Source organism: Camellia sinensis, chromosome 4 (genome assembly GCF_055761805.1).
Source record: "Camellia sinensis isolate YWXY chromosome 4, ASM5576180v1, whole genome shotgun sequence".
In the NCBI taxonomy this organism is placed as follows: domain Eukaryota; kingdom Viridiplantae; phylum Streptophyta; class Magnoliopsida; order Ericales; family Theaceae; genus Camellia; species Camellia sinensis.
The window spans coordinates 224,308,033-224,324,936 of NC_138964.1; the positions used below are offsets into that span (position 1 = coordinate 224,308,033).

The 16,904-nt window shown below is 34.8% G+C and overlaps 2 protein-coding genes across 2 annotated transcripts; one reads left to right on the plus strand and one right to left on the minus strand.

Moving 5' to 3' along the window:
- The first annotated feature begins 3,623 nt into the window (after positions 1-3,623).
- On the plus strand, positions 3,624-7,555 carry LOC114312002 (B3 domain-containing transcription factor FUS3). Its single transcript, XM_028258185.2, has 6 exons — positions 3,624-4,058; positions 6,082-6,171; positions 6,356-6,456; positions 6,623-6,669; positions 6,777-6,853; positions 6,975-7,555. Exons 1-6 carry the CDS (start codon positions 3,753-3,755, stop codon positions 7,371-7,373), a joined length of 1,020 nt encoding a protein of 339 aa, XP_028113986.2. The 5' UTR covers positions 3,624-3,752; the 3' UTR covers positions 7,374-7,555.
- Positions 7,556-10,150: 2,595 nt separating this feature from the next.
- Positions 10,151-16,762, minus strand: PHT3;1 (phosphate transporter 3;1). Its single transcript, XM_082867713.1, has 6 exons — positions 16,242-16,762; positions 14,302-14,663; positions 14,171-14,214; positions 10,953-11,167; positions 10,744-10,868; positions 10,151-10,622 (listed from the first exon to the last, which is right to left on the minus strand). The coding sequence occupies exons 1-6, from the start codon at positions 16,539-16,541 to the stop codon at positions 10,559-10,561; spliced, it is 1,110 nt and encodes a 369-aa protein (XP_082723839.1). The 5' UTR covers positions 16,542-16,762; the 3' UTR covers positions 10,151-10,558.
- Positions 16,763-16,904: the final 142 nt, after the last annotated feature.

A 16,904-nucleotide genomic window follows, 5' to 3' on the forward strand; every position in this document is an offset into this window, starting at 1 on the left:
TTTTATATACCTTTGGCGACCAAACTTGTTGTTTGTCGCCAAAGGTTAATTATACCAACTAATTTAATTAGTAGCCAACATTTAACAAACAGCGACTAATATTTTAGTCGCCAAAAGTAGCCATTTTGGCTACTAACGGTATTTTGGTCACCGAAAAGAAATATTCACCGACTAAATTTTTTGTCACGAAACATAAAAGTAAAATTTATGTTTTTTATTTAGGCAAAAATTACCTTACAGCAACTAAAAAAATTTTAGTCACCGAAAATGAATATTTGCCGACCAAAACTTTGGTCACCAAAATTTAATAGCAAACATTATACTAGGTTTTTGGCGACGAAATTTATTTCAGTAGCCAAAAACTGGTATACCACGACTAACAAAAATTTTAGTAGCCTAAAACATGATCTAGTGCCGACTAAAATAATTTTTAGTCGCCTATTGCTCATATTTAGCGACTAATTTTTTTTAGTCACCAATAATGAAGATACAGCTACTAAAAAAATTAGTAGCTAAAAATCATATTCAATGGCGACCAATATAATTTTTAGTCGCCTATTCTACAACTTTTGGCGACTAAAAAAAGTTTAGTCGCCAAATTTGGTCGCCAAAAGTGTGAATTGTTGTAGTGAAATTTCAACCTGACAGAACTTAAGGAGTTCGTAGGGCTCAACACGGGTCTCATTTCGATAATTCGAACCGTTTTGATAATCGTAACTTTTTTATTTTATCACATTTGTCTCTAAAAAATGAATAGTCTATTTCAAATATATATTTGTGGTCCATTTTTTCATAGACAAATCCAATAAAATGAAAATTTTATAATTGTTAGATCGAGCTATTTCTTTTCATGGATAATATACATTGCGAGCCTTACAAAATAAACAGTTCGGATTATCGAAATGAGACCCATATTAGGCCCTATGAATCCCTCAAGTTCTATTATATTGAAATCTCAATATAAAATAAACTCAACCCATTTTGTATCCATCTCTTTCTCTCATTTTAAGTTTTTCAAACTATTATTACTCATGAATATTATTCTCTTAAGGGTCTATTTGGTAACTATTTCGTTTTTAGTTTTCAGTTTATATTTACAAAAATTTTAAAAATTGTCATAAACACTTGTTTGATAATTTTTTTAATTTATAAATGGTTGTCTCAGTTTATGAAATTGAGAAAAAAGCGTAAACTCAAAAAATGAGTTTACGTTGGTTTTTAAACAGAAATTTAAAATTTTAACTAACAATTTTTTTTTTCAATTATTTTATTTTCAATTAATTTTTTTTCAATTATTTTATTTTCAATTAATTTTTTTTCAAATAATTTTTTTTAATTATAATGTATATGATCCCATAGTCATAAATAATAAAAAATAAATATAAATATTTTAGGCATGAACAAACATATTTTTTAGTTTATATTTTTAAAATTTTTCAAACATTTTGTTTAAACCAAACACGTTTATAATTTATGTTTTTTTTAAAAATAAACAAAAATTAGTTTATAAAATTTTTATAAACAAAAACCAAAAATGTAAATGTTACCAAACGCTACCTTAATGTTGTACAAGACAGATTTAGAATTATCACTATGAGAGTATAGAAGTATGTTTATGAGCATTAAACCCTTATAATTTCAAATTATTTTAAAAATTTTAATATAATATTTAATATTTTTCAAATATTTGAGAATGCCATCACCCCACCTGTATTGTAAATCCATCATTCGTGTTATATCAACACGTGATTTTTTTTTATTCTTATTTTTAAAAAAATATATAAATATGAATTAGTGATATAAATTTGGTGAGCGGAGAAGTGATATAAAGATAGACTACACCACATATCCATTAGGAAGTATTGTCCCTTAATACCGACAGTGCATTTACAGGAAATCCTACCGCACCTATGTCGGGGTTGAAGCCAAAGCCCCAACATGCTCTGGCCACTAAAAAATATGTTTAACCCTAAGAAGGGACTATAGAAACTCGAACTCAAACTTTGAGCGAGAAAATCGAAAGTCTTACCACTAAACTAACCATTGTTTAGGAGTGTAAATTTGGCCCACTTGTCTGTGGTCCACTCGAAACCTGCCTGCGACTTGGTGCAGCCTGGCCCGTTCAAGCCCGGGCTCGAGCCTAGCTTGAAACCCTAGGACTGAGCTTGGGCTTAGGCCATATGTTTTGAGGCTCGGCCCAAAGCTTGACTCATCGGCTTGTTCAATAACCAATACGAGGCTTGGCTCAGTAGAGGCCTAGTGTCATTTCTTGTAAAAAAAAAGAAAAAAAAAATGATCAGGCCCACCCAAACTCACCTCAAGCTTGAACTGAGGCTTGAACACCTCCTGGGCCTAATTTCCTAGCCCGTAGGCCGGTACAGCCTGAATTTTGACGAGAGACCACGCGGCCCAACAATGAGCCGGCCAAAGCCCAAGCCCGAGTAGGCCAAGCTGGGCCAAATTTACACTCCTACCCCTATTGGTGATACCATCTATTTACATTACCTATGTGTGCAGAGGCATGCAATACTCCAAACAAATACTATCACAAACAAGAATGCTAGGACCTAGAAATTTATTACTCCATTTGTTTCAAAATAATGGCCTTTTTTAAGGAATTCAACTTTTTTTTTTTATAGTACAGTTATTATATTTTAAAAATATTACCCTTTGATAGTACATTTTTTTAGAATATCAATTGTCATAATTGTACTTTTTGTATTATTAATGAATTTAAAAGAAGAGCAAAATAGTAAATTTATATTATTTTATTCATTTATTTTTAAAAATAGACTAATATTTTGAGACAACAAAAAATAAAATAAGGAACTAATATTTTGATCAAAATACGATTTCTTTCTTATTATTTGAGAAATTATAAATTAACCCTTAACGTTTATATTTCTGCCATCACTTATCACAAATCGGGCGATCGTTTCAAGTATTTTCGACGTGTTCTCTTTTGGTGATTATTAAGACTATTGTTAGAGTAAGAGTGAAAGTACGAGTGAAGAACCCATCAGTCTGGACAGTGACGTGGAATTAGCGCCAAGTCGTGCGGTGCCACCCCTGAGAAGAGGAAATTAAACAAGAGCGGTTTTCAGGTGGTATCCTCTGGTGCTGCGTTTGAAATTTGAAATTCCGGTCTTCGCAACGCTAGCTCTTTCGAGAGAGTTTGAGTTTGATGATCCCTTCACTGGAGCAAAAGGCTAGAGAGAGAGAGAGAGAGAGAATCTTGCGTCATGACTCACAGGAAAAACGGAAACTAGAAAACAAACAATATTAACAATTACGCCCAAACAAACTCCATTGATTTCAGTTGCAGAGAAAAACAGAGTTTTTTCAACATCTGGACTTGGTCCTCACTCAGTCCCCAGCTCACCCTCCTCCACTTTCCATTCGTCAATCTCTCACTCACTCATTCACCCCCCAACCCACCCCACCCCACCCCACCCCACATTCACAGATCTAACCCCCCACCGTACCCTCCCCTCCCCTCCCTGGGATTTGGTAATAATAATAAAAAATAAAAAAAAGTAACGATGAATGGGGAATGCACAAATGGCATTGACATCGAGGAAAGTTACCGGAAATGAATGACTACAAAAACCCCCCACCCACTACCCCTTTTCCCGTATTTGTTTTTTTTATCAAACCCCCATTTTGCGATTGCCGAGCGTCGATCGTTGTTCCCCAAAACAACCACACTCCACTGAGAGGAGAGAGACAGGGAAAACCCCAAGTCCTAGCCGATGGGGAAAAACGAAGCGTGTGGTTTCGCGGCAGGTGCAGGTGTTGGTGTTGGTGTTGGTGTTGGTGTTGGTGTTGGTCATGTTGTGGCGAAGAAATGGGAGAGAGGCTGCTGTGATTGTGACGAGTCGGATCGGACCGAGTTGACTCGGGACCACTTCGCCGGGATGAGGAGTGCTGGTGTTCAGAGGAAGAAAAGGATGCCCCGACAGAGGCGATCCTCCCTCAACCTCAACCTCAACCTCAACCTCAATCTCCTCTTGCTGCCCTTCCCTTCCCTCCTCGTTCCCCACGTGCCCTCACCTCCCGTACGTGAACGCCTCTTCTTCTTCCTTTTTCAAAATAAAAATAAAAATACGTACCTAATAAGTATATATGTTTCTTTTTTAGGGTCCTGACTCAGTCTTCTGAGTCGGTACCGAGTAGTAGTTCCAGGTGATATGATTTCGGGAAGCTGTGCTGTGCTGTGCTGTTGCTGTGTGCGGAGTAGTTTCTCTGAAGACTGGTTTTATTGTTTAGCTGATTTATTATTATTATTATTATTATTTTGTTTATAAATAAAATTATCTAGAGATTTGATTTTGGGTTGTTGACATAATTAGACTTGAACTGTTCCCCAACATCTAGAGTAGTAGTTGACAACTTGACACAACACAAGTATATGTTTATAAGCCTTTGGTGTACGACAATTCTAGAAATTAAACACCCAAATATGAAATAGAGATTACCATGGCAAGTAAAATTTTTTGAGGAATGTAATTTGAAAACGTATTCGTGAATAATTACTCATGAGTAATAATGATGAATCATTAGGATATGCTTGTTTTTTAATTACAGTGAAGAAAACAAACAAATTTTTAATGGCATTAACTAAAGTAGCAACTTAACCACCTCCCTTGTGTATGTATACAGAGTTGCAGTTTTTTGGTGATGCAAAGAGTTGAAGTATTCTTTTTCTATACTTCTTCCGCAAATTGTTTCCTATAAGACTTTTGAGAAAGTCAAGAATATCATTTTACCTGACTATTTGCATCTGACCAAATGAATCCTTATTGAGTTGGCTAGCTATCAAGATATCAACACTCTCATCAGGCCCTCTGTCTCCCACAAGAATTCCCAAAAGTTACGAAGATGTTTTCTTCAAGGATGCTATTTGTTTATGAGTACTTGTGTTTTGCAACAATTGCTTTTTGTGCAAAGAGATTTTGATATATCATTTATTAGCTTTGGCATTTTGATTAATTGTTTCCAACATACCCTTTAATGGTGGAACTCTATTGACGGCTGGCAAAAAGCCAATAAGGAACTACTATATGCAATTGTCAGTGACTACTGCGGCTAGTCTCGAATAATCAATTAGCGGCGGTCAATAGCAACCGCGATTAATCTATACCATTTAATTAATTAGCACTGATAATCTCAAACATATAATAGTTAGGGGCTCTTTGAGACTTGTTTCATTTCACCTCTCTAAGTCACCCAAACTTGGTTCGTATAATCTAGAGGCCCCTCCACCTATCAATCAATTGGTTTTCAATTAGATGTCTTAAAAATTCTAACATGGTATGTCTCTCTCTGCCTAGGTTTTTTTCTCTGCTCTCTCTCATCTCTCTTGTAGGACAAGAGTTTGTGATATTGTTTGCCAATTAATTAGGGGCGGCCATAAACAACTGCCGTTAATCTTATACAACTAATAGGTGGCGGTCAGACAAGAATTGCCAGAATTGTAGTGAGTTTGTGATAATGTTTTCCAATAGCGGCCATCAACAACTGCCATTAACCTTATACAACTAATAGGTGGCGGTCAAACAATAAATGCCGGAACTGTAGTGAGAATGCTTCACTCTGTAGTTACACATGAGTTTGTGATAATGTTTTCCAACTATTTGTCGGGATTGTAGTGAAAGTGTTTCACTCTCTAGTTAGACGAGTTTGTGATAATGTTTGCCAATTAATTTGCGGTGGCCATCAACAGCCACTATTAATCTTATACAACTATTAGGCGGTGGTCAAACAAGAATTGCTGTAATTTTAATGAGAATGCTTCACTTTTGATCATATTTCCATGAATGTAGGACACTTGAAGATGAGAAGCTCTGGATCGACAGTCCACCAGGCTAAATTCTAGTGAGAATGCACTTACACTTGACACTAGCAATTTGCTGAAGAATATGTTGCTTGTTGTGTCAGATGTTATTAGCCTTGTTAATGTCTCTGTCATCTCCTTGCATAAATTTGTTTATGTAGTTTATTTGACTATGTATTGAATGTAATTAGTGCTTACGTGTTTAATTTGACATGCAAATCTCAAATAATGGCTATGTGCTTTAGGTAATTGATCGAACAAGGTTGAGGTTTCTTTTTCAGAAGGAACTTCAGACGAGTGATGTGGGCTCCCTCAGGAGAATGATAGTCCCTAAGGTCTGCATTTTTATGTTTCTACTTTGAAAATCATGTTTTTGAAATCACCATGATATATTATAAACTCTGAATTTATTACTTGGGTTCATTTGATGCAACTTGTCATCTAAACCATAGTAGCTCAGAGGTGCTGTGGTTAATTCCTTTAATTGATATTATGGAACAACTCAATTTCCAATTTCAGAAGGCAGCTGAGGATTACCTTCCTACCCTCACGGAGAAGGAGGGATTTTTTGTGAGAATGGATGATATGGATGGCTTGCATGTCTGGAGTTTCAAGTTCAGGTTTGAGTTTAACTAGTTCCTTTCGATTATAGACCACTCTCCAATAACAGATTCTGAGTTTAACAAGCTGAAGTGTGAAAGATTATCTGATCAGTCCACTTCGTATGCAAGCAATCTCACTTTTGGGGATTTTGTTTTTCCCCCACTCTCCTCCTTTTGTATACAGATATTGGCCAAACAATACAAGTAGAATGTACGTACTTGAAAATACTGGTGAGATCTTCACAGCTTTTTATTTCATTTTTCTTTTTTTGTCTCAGAATTTCCTTTTTCTTCATTCAAGCATTGAATGAAATATATTGTTGAATATTTTTTTATAGGGGAATTTGTGAACACACACGCCCTAAAACAAGGAGACTACATGATGATGTATCAAGATCAGCAAAACCAGAATTTTGTAAGCAAGCATTTGTTTCCTTATAATTTAGGAAATTTTTCTCGATCATTTCACTCCACTTACAGAAATTATATGTATGTGTAATAATTACTGATTAGCTCCTCAACCTGTTGATTATCAGGTAATTCGAGGAAGGAAAGCTTCGGATCAGGATATATATATTGAATGTACAATGAATGGTGTTAATGACTTCTGCCCTGATGATTTTGAGGTAAATAATAGTGACTCTTATCATCAGCCGGTTCCTGTGAACTTCCCCACAGTGGATGATACCACAGGACCATTGCCTTTTGTTTATGATCAAACTCCCTTTTCAAGTGACTTGAACAGATCTTATGTTTATGAAACCACCTTGTCAAGTGGCTCAGACTCGTCTTATGTTTATGAGACTACCGTCTCAAATGAGACTCTGCTTGATTTTTGGAATGCACCAATGACCTACAATCCGAAGGTTGAGCCTATTGGAAACTTCGAGTCCATAGAGAACTCGTCTATGGAGGAACTTCTGTTAAGCTTTTAGATTTCTAGTTCTGGAGCACTTGTTTCACCTGTAATACTAGGGAGGAACTTTATCATGGTTACTCAACTCAAGTTGTTAAAATATAATAGGGAGGAACTTTATCATGGTTACTCACTCAAGTCGTTAAAATATAATATTTATGTATGTAATAAATCAAGTAGAAAAACTTTGTACTTTCTTTCTCTCTCTCTCTTTTATTTTATTTTTTGGCAATGTTAATTTTCATGTGACTTGTTTTTCTAGATGGGGTTGATTGACACACACTATACGTCTGAAAAACAAAAACAAACAAACAAACAAACAAAAAAGTGCTATGACTTTTGGCGACTGAAAATTTAGTCGCCAAATGTATTTTTTCTTGTAGTGTGCTGACATTTTAAAATGAAATAAAAAGATCAGTTGAGTTTTTTGTTTTGGATTTTGATGCAGCTAGCTCGAAGTCCACTCTTACACATTGGGACTTGTTTGGCTATCTTTGTTTTGATTTATCCACTCGTTGCGGCGATTTTTTTCTGATGTCTTTTCAGATAGTCTTGTTTGGGGTGTCCTAAAAAAGTCAAAAAGTACTATCCTATTTAAGTCATATTACCTCTCTATTACATCACTTCAAACCCAACCCAAACCTAACTCATATTTCATAAAAAGTCAAAAATTACACTTATTTAGATCATTCCAAACCACTCCTATGTTTGGTCGGATTTTTACTTGATCTGTTATTGGGTTGGATTGTTGATCATGGGTTGGGTCTGAGCCAACAAGTCGAGTCACCCTAGTGGTCCTGGTCCTGGTCCTTGCTATTCTCGTATGCATTACATATATTTAAAATAAATTTTAATATATAAATATAATCATTATAACCTTGTTAAAAGCAAGAGTTTTTCTAGAAAATGTGTACCATTGGAATTTTTTTGTAGTGTTGATACCACTTTGTATTATAATCAAACTACTTTCAATTATAACCAAATAGACCATAATTAATCCTGATCAAACACCACTCGAGACAAAATGAAAGACATTTTTTATTATAATCAAATACTACTTAAGACATAACTAAATTTTTTTTATTATAAAATATATATTTTTTGGTGTGTATTATAAAATTTTTCTAAAAACAAAACATGTATGTTTTCAAGTGACTTTCAGTTGTAGCACTGCTGGATTCAAAGATTTTGGTCTTAGTCCATAAAATGGAGACAATGGAGCTAGCTCAGTTGGTAGAGCGCAAGGCTCTTAACCTTGTGGTGGTGAGTTTGAGCCCCACGGTGGGCGTCTTCATCATTTTTGGTTTACCTTGGATGTCTTTTAGTTTTGGGCGCAATCTTTGGTCCCAAAAATATCAACAAACCGCTTTGTCACTTGTTTTGGGCGCAATCTATTTATTTTTTTTATTTTTCAGAAAATTCTACTCTCGTATTTTTTGTTTTTTTATTAAATTTTTTTAATTTTTAATCACACCTAACATAAACACACATAAAAAGTATAATTTTTGTAAAAAAAATCTTTTAAAAATTCACTAAATACTAAAAGTATAAAAAAAATATGAAATATATTTATTAATTTTTTAAAATATTTTTTCACAAATTTTTTTCTTTTTAGATGCATCTAAGTAAAGTACATCTAAAAAAATATAGAAAATACTTAAAATTTTAAAAATATTTATTAAAAACAAAAAAACTCAATTTTCAAAAAACTTAATCTAAAAAATTCAAACCAAACACACATAATTTTTTAGGAAGAAAAAAAAATTGAAAAAATATCAAATCAGTGGATTTTATTAAAAATAAATAAATTAAAAATCAGTGAAGATTTTTATAAATATTAATAATTAAAATTATAAATTTTTTCATAAATTTATATATATATATATATTTTCTACCGTCACTGGAATGTAATTACCCCAAAAATATTCAACTACTGTCCGTTAGAACCTTCATATTCTCTTTGTTTGTGATGACCTCATTTAAATGAGATCATATTATATATGTATATATATATATATTCACAAATAGGTGAACGTGCGTGGTGAGTTCATCGAACTATCAACAAAATGTACAGTGATAAATACAGATTCAAATATCACCACTGAAGAGGGACACTACCTGATAACATGAACAGTGTTAGGAGGGAGCTAGAAAAAGAGACTTACACTGCACATGTTCCATTCATTTACCATCAGACCGACAGTCAGCCACCAAAATACTCTGCTTTTTCATTATATGCAAGACGTCCTCGTTATGAGGTAGGTTTCTAAAAGATCCCAAGTTGAGCCAATTATCAAAACCGTCACAAAGAGCCAGTTACCAGTTCTGCCTACGATCTGTTTCCCTATGTTAAACATGTCACAACCTCTAATGATCTCATTCCAAAGACCAAGATTGTCATTGTTGAGCTGCAAATAAAGGTCAGCCAAGGCAATCAACAGTGCTGGGGACCCCCAATGGGGGTGACCCCCAGCACCCCTACCTCTACGTGGGAGGCTGTGAGAGCAAGACTAATAAAATAAATAAATAAATAAATTTAAGCCAATCAAAAAAGTGGGGTGGTAGGAGTCACCCCACTGGGGTCTAAGGCATTTTTTCAAGGCAATTTATTCACCAAATGACACATTAATGTACTGTATATAGGCAAATGAAACTCAAGAAGAAATTTGCAACGGATAAATCAAAGCAAGAATCTTCAGATAATATTGAAACACAACCAAATAGCAGAAGATATGCACTCAAACGAAACATCCAACCCTAACCATCCACAACTTCAAGTAAGGGACAAAAAACAAATAAAGACGGGCATAATTCCCATGCCTTTGCATAACCCAAAAAAATAAATCTGCATGCACCAACTGTGTATCTCTTGACGGACAGAACTAAGTATAAAACCCCCAATCTGTCCATTATTTGGTTTCATCTTGCCTTGATGGGGCGGGAATAACATAAGAGCATCAAAATGTGATTTTGTACCTAGTAGCTATCAATAAGTATTCCATTTTTGAAAAAATGAGACGCAAACCGTCCCCTATATATCAAAGTTAATGAATGAAAGCTGCAACGAGTTTCAAATGCAAAAAGAATATTCTTGAACTGCTAGGAGGCCATCTAAGCAACATCAACGACATATGCCATGATTATCGATCCCTCTGGGGAACTATCATCGCAGTTTCTCACACGACAAGACTATTTGGGTTGATTCTATGCCTTTGCAAGCTCAGTAGCAGCGGGCACAGCGGCAGGAACAACTCCACCAGTGGTTGGCCTGGAAATCACATGAAACTCCATCAGAAATATACTCCAACAACAGATAAACCTAATAAGCTTTGAGAAGAGAATTAGAAACCATTACTCTACATGCATAAAATACAGGAATAGAAACTTACAGCCCAACAAAGACTTTAAAAGCATCATAGATTCCCCACTGGGCTCCAGTGAGGGTTCCGATCATGACAATACGGATGGGAAGCCCCCGGGTAAAGAGACCCCAGAGCCCAAACTTCTTCACAGCCTGCACAACCAGAAGATGAAAAATTAAAGTTAGATAGAACACATAAGGAATTGAAAGGGACCCTGATTCTGGCAAAGCACTCACATCACCAACAGTTGCCCCCTTGGCATTGTTAAGAAAAGAAACTAGATTGTCAGCAGGATGAGACACGATTGCACAAAAAACACCAGCAACATATCCACCGGCAAAGCTCACACCAAGCTGCAGAGGCTTGCTGCACTCGCTCTTGGGCTTGGGGATGGCATACTTGTAGAGCATCTCTACGATGGTCTCAAAAGAGGCAAATTTCATCATTGTATCTGCAAATCAACCAATTTGATCTTTTAAGATTCAAGCAAGTGCTAGAATAGATGTGGCCAGGGGTTAAAAAGCACAAATAAACATCTCAGACACAAAAACCATGACAATAGTTCATAACCAATACTAAGGACACCATGCAAAATTCCACCAAAGTTTGGGCTGGTGACTAATGTAAAGGTGAAATTCATTGTAATATATATATAAAAAAAATAAAAATAAAAAAAGTGACAAGGAGGGCGAAGTGGGAGACACAAGGACCAGTTCACAAGCTCCTTATTTAGAGGTCATTAATTACTATAGGCTACACACTAATAATTTATCCATGGACTCCACATGACACATGATATACAAAATATCAACACAGAGACATTAATGGGAAGTTCATAAAATACATCAAGTACATCTATTTGATCAATATGTGTTTTCATTCATAGAAGAAATTTTTAGAAGAAGGCCTACTGAAATGCAAGATGTAAATGCCTGCATCTTTTATCAAGAATCACCAGCAATATTATCATTTGCATGAACACGAATTGCTTCCTATTCTGACCAATATTATCATAGAAGTCTATTAACCAAATATTAGATAGGTCAAATTTCACTTTACCACCTCGTTGTTTTGGTCCATGTGCGAATTACCCCCCTATCATTTGGAAATAACCACATAACTCCCTTGAAGTTTATAGACTAAAGTGCACCATTAGGGATTCCGTCCAAGTTAACAAGTGTGAAACACGTGCCAAAACATAAGGAGATTATGCGCTCATTTCAAAATGTTAAGGGGATGACAAAAATGTTTATGGTTTGTACAACAAGGTTATTTATGTAAAAGGGTATTTTAGTCTTTTCTCTTAAGCCATTAATGGGCCTGACAGTGAGCTTTAGTTCACAAATTGAAGGGAGCTCATGTGCTTATTTCTAAAAATGACAAGGGGTTATGTGCACATGGGCCAAACCATAGGGAGGGCAAAGTGAAATTTGCCGTACTTGATAACCTTAAATAATACTGCCAGAAATGTAAACATATTATTCACAAAAATTGCATGCGCAAGTCCCAGAAGAGCACAGCAATGGTTGACAGTTCAAAGAGATGTCTAGCGTTAACTACCCATATGATATGACTATTTACACAAATGATATATGCTATAAACCAATCAAGGAGCAGGCCAATGATCAATATTCCAGCTGAGTTCACTTCCAAAGGGTAGAACAAACTTAAAAGTGCGAGTGAAATCGAGTAACCAGACAAGCATGCAGATTACAAGTTATGACTTGTTCAACTGTAAACACACAAAAAAGGTAAAACAAGTGTGCCGTGCATTCAGACCATAAACAAAACATTGAAGAGCAAAAGATCAAAATCAGTGAGCTTCAGCTGATTCCAAAATATAATCAAATGAAACAAACTGTCAAACAGGAAGGTTGTCAAAGACCTTGAATGTCTCTGTTCTCATCCTGTGGTTCATTTAATTTATTATGTTTCGTATAATTCTTGTGTATGAGATGTAACCATTTTGGAGTCCTATACATCACAACCTCGGTGAAGTTAAACTCTCCTGTGCACAAAGAGAATGAGAGAGAAGGATTTTCCTTTTTTCCCCATTCCTATACTGTTTGTGTGTGTGTGGGTGAATTGGGGAGGGGGGTGGATAGCACTGCAACTCGTGTCTACTTTTGTTATAAATAAAATGGAAGTGATCCATGTCAAGTGGCCCACGAGAACCATAAATATCACTCACTTTGAAAAATTAATCTGAGGGTCATATCATCTTCCATACATCTCCCGCAGCAACATCAAATTTCAAGGAATAGGTGAAGTGGTTATGCTATGAATCCAAAATAAACATGAAAATGAGTATTTCAATCAAATTTGCAGTAAATGAACAGCAGATGTTACTGCTAGACAATAACTGCTGCCAAAAATTATAACTAAAAGGTAGACAACTACTAAAATAAAATATTCCTAAACTTAGCGATAATCAACATTCACATTGTGCAAACTAAAACTATATGAAGAGCCAGAAAACAATTTGTGCAACGGTGTATGCAGGGGGCGGACTCAGGATTTGTGTCCAGTAGGGGCAAACACAAAACCTAACTAGACCTATACATGTTTTTTTTTCTCTAATAGACATCATCTTTTTCCCTAATTTTTAAACACAGCTCAATAGTGAAATTTAAAAAATTTAAACTCAATTCAACAGAATTCAACCCTAATGTCAAACCCTTAACATACAAGTCAACAAATCACATTAACTAAACACAATCCAATACAATTTCGAGTCACAATATGTTAAAAGCTATTAGTACCCTAAAAAATCTAATAAAATAGTTAACATCAAACATGCATGTGTCATACTAAAAAAGAAATGAGAAATCCTTAGATATAAAACAGAGATGGAAAAAAATATTTGAAAAAATGAGGTGAAAAAAGCCATACATATATAAGCAAGTGTGGCCCGTGAGCGGAAAAAAAACCAAAACAAAACAAGTGGATACCTAAAGATGATGATTTGGAAGTATCAAGTATGTGTTTATGTGTGACTACTCGTTTAAAGATGTAGCACTAGAATTTTTCTTTTTTCTTTTTAAGGAAAATAAAAGGACAAAGAAGAAAAGAAAAATGACTGGAACTTGAAATTTTAAAAAAAAATCCAGAAATCAAGACTGTGTGAAGCGAAAATCCAAAAAATCTAAAATAGCAGAACTCCAATATTAGCAACAAGAATGCAAAACTGCAAACAATAAAAAAGCAAAAAAAATAATTATTATAATTTATAATCATAATAATAATTTAACAGGAATGCAATATAAAAGGCAACATGTATATAACAGAAACTAACAAACTTTTAATAGCCATAAGCAAGATTTCAGTAATCAGTAATTAAAATTATCCATTGAAACCATGAGCCATATTACTAGTCAACAATTATTCAAAAGCCATAGAGACAAAGGGACAAATAATAAAATATAAAGTCTGACATGTGGATGGCTAAACTTACATGGAATCTGACGTCCCCAAAGAGGAACAATGCCCTTGTACAACCTACACAGGATTAACAAAATTTAAACTACATACATTTTTCAACACCTAACTCGTTGTTAAAACAAAAGAAATAGATCATAAGCATACCCAAGAGTGCCTTCAGATTTGATGAACTTAGGAAATCCATCTGACAGTCCTCTTGCAAAGCCTGGTTGAGTCTGAACACGGACCTTGACCGCCTCAAAGGGGCAAAGAGCAACATCTGCAATCACCTCCGCAGATGCCGAGCCAGCAAGGTAGATCAAAGTTTTGTATTTGACTGCATACTCTGGTCCAGCAATGTCAGAGTAGTATTTCTTAAAGAATTCATAGAAGCCAAACTTGCAGGCACCCTGAGCACTATAACCAAGCAGAGTAGGCACCCATCCCCTAAAGAAGCCCTTGACCCCCTGCTCCTTCAACAACACTCCAAAACCAGAGGAGATGCTCTTGTACTTGGAAGGGTCAATCTAGTGAAACAGTATAGCACAACAGTTAATTTGCTTGCTCAGGGTCAGGAGAGAACATATGACATTCAAAAAATCAAAAACAAAGTGAAACATAAATGAAACAATCCATCGATCTTTTTACACTATAATTAATGCATGACACATCAGATTCAGACAGGTGTGTGATAGAATCCAAGTAGAATTCCCATCTACTAACATGTAAACATCTACAGCTAACATAATCGGATAAAACAATTGATTCTGAACGACAAAGAAAATCAGTTATGAATTATGATCTGGCAATAGTTACGGAATAATAAGTAGACCTAATGGATATCTATAATTTATAGCAAGCATAAATCAATACCACTATGTTTGGGAATCTGGGAGAGAAAAAAAAATAAAGAATTGCTTAAAGTTATAAGAGAAAAGAAAGAGAAAAGAAAAGAAATGATTGCGATTTCCTTTGGATAAGTAACAAATAAAAGAAAAGAAATTATTCACTATGCTTGGTTACCACTTTTCAAAAACACTTTTCAGAAAATTCTACTTTCTTATTTTCCGTATTTTTTTGTTTTTACTGAATTTTTTAAATATTTTGAGCAATTTTTTTAATTTTTAGACATACCTAACATAAATATACCTAAAAAGTTAAAAAATTTTGAAAAAAACCTTTTAAAAATTCACTAAATACCAAAAATACAAAAAAAACGAAAATTCAGTACATTTTTTGTATTTTTATGTATTTATTAATTTTTAAAAATAATTTTTCATAATATTTTTACTTTTTAGATACATCTAAGTAAGGTGCATCTAAAAAGGTAAAAAAAATATTTAAAATTTTAAAAATATTCACTAAAAACAAAAAAATACGAAAATCAAAAAATTTCAATTTTCAAAAAACTTAATTCAAAAAACTCAAACCAAGCACACTGATTATTATTTCTCTTCTTTTTTGATTAGATTTTATAAGAGAAAAGAAAATAAATTATTTTATATTATATTACCAAAATAACTTTTTTATATTTTCAATCATTTTATTTCTTTTATTTTTCTAACGACAAAATTGGTATTATGAAAATATTGATTTTTTTTTCTCTCAATCTCTCCACTTTTGAAAAAATTAAAAATGAGAATTATAAAATAAATGAGTTTCTTTATGCTTCTTTTCATTTCTCCCAATTTATCTCCACTTAAATTAACTATCGAAACAAATAAGAGAAATACATACATCCCATCTGTTTCCTTTTCTCTCCAAATCACTCAATCCAAACCTATCCTAAGTAGGCCAAGCCTGCAGAAGATCCGAATCAATAAAATATTCAAGCACTAAAACACAGATCTAATCCAGATACAAGTCTAGCAACCAATCCAACTATCAAAACAAAGAATCACAAAACAAATTCAAAGAGAAACAACGAAGAGCAATAGATCTAGTTACAATCTAAGCCAGTCTCTACACACACACACATAAGAAATAGAGAATGATCTGATGAAAAAGGAAGCAGATCGGAAAAGTTGAGAGGTGTGAAATGAAGGATTGAATTGAGTAGAGTAGAGAAGTGAAGTGAATAATATTAACAGATGGATGGAGGAGACCTGCATATTACACTTGACGAGGTCAAGAGGAGTGACGGCCATGTGAGTGAGGCCACAGCTGAGGATTCCACCGACAGTGCAGGCTGCGTAGTATTGAGGCGAGTACAACTGGACCTTTCCTGGCTCGCTGGGAGCTGGAATGACGAAGCTCTTCGGGGACGACGAGACTCCTTCAGTTCCATTTGCGGATGCTCGCGAAGAAGACCAGAGGGGGCTAGGGTTTGAACTTTTCGTCGTCATTTTCGAAGAGTAAAGAAAGCTTGGGATCAGAGATTGACGAGAGTTCTCAGAGAACGCCATGAGCTGAGAGAGAGTGCCGACAGGGGAAGAGACAGAGAGAGGAGAGATCGGAAGCGAGAAAGAAAGGAGAGAGGACCGCCCACCAGCCCCCAATCTGTCAGCCTTCCTATTTCTGTGTCTGAAACCCCTCTCTGCTCTCTCTCTCTCTCTCTCGGAAAATAGCCAAATTCGGTTTTTATTCTCACTCCGCGTTCGGGTTATATTTATATACGGCGACCAGTGAAATGAACCTGGCACTCCCCCCTATTGGATCGGCGAATTACGAAAATGGACACATGCGTTGAATTATTTCGTTAATTCTTTTTTTTTTTTTTAAAGTAATCAGTGTTTGTTTTTAATTTTTTAAAAATTAAATTTTTTTAA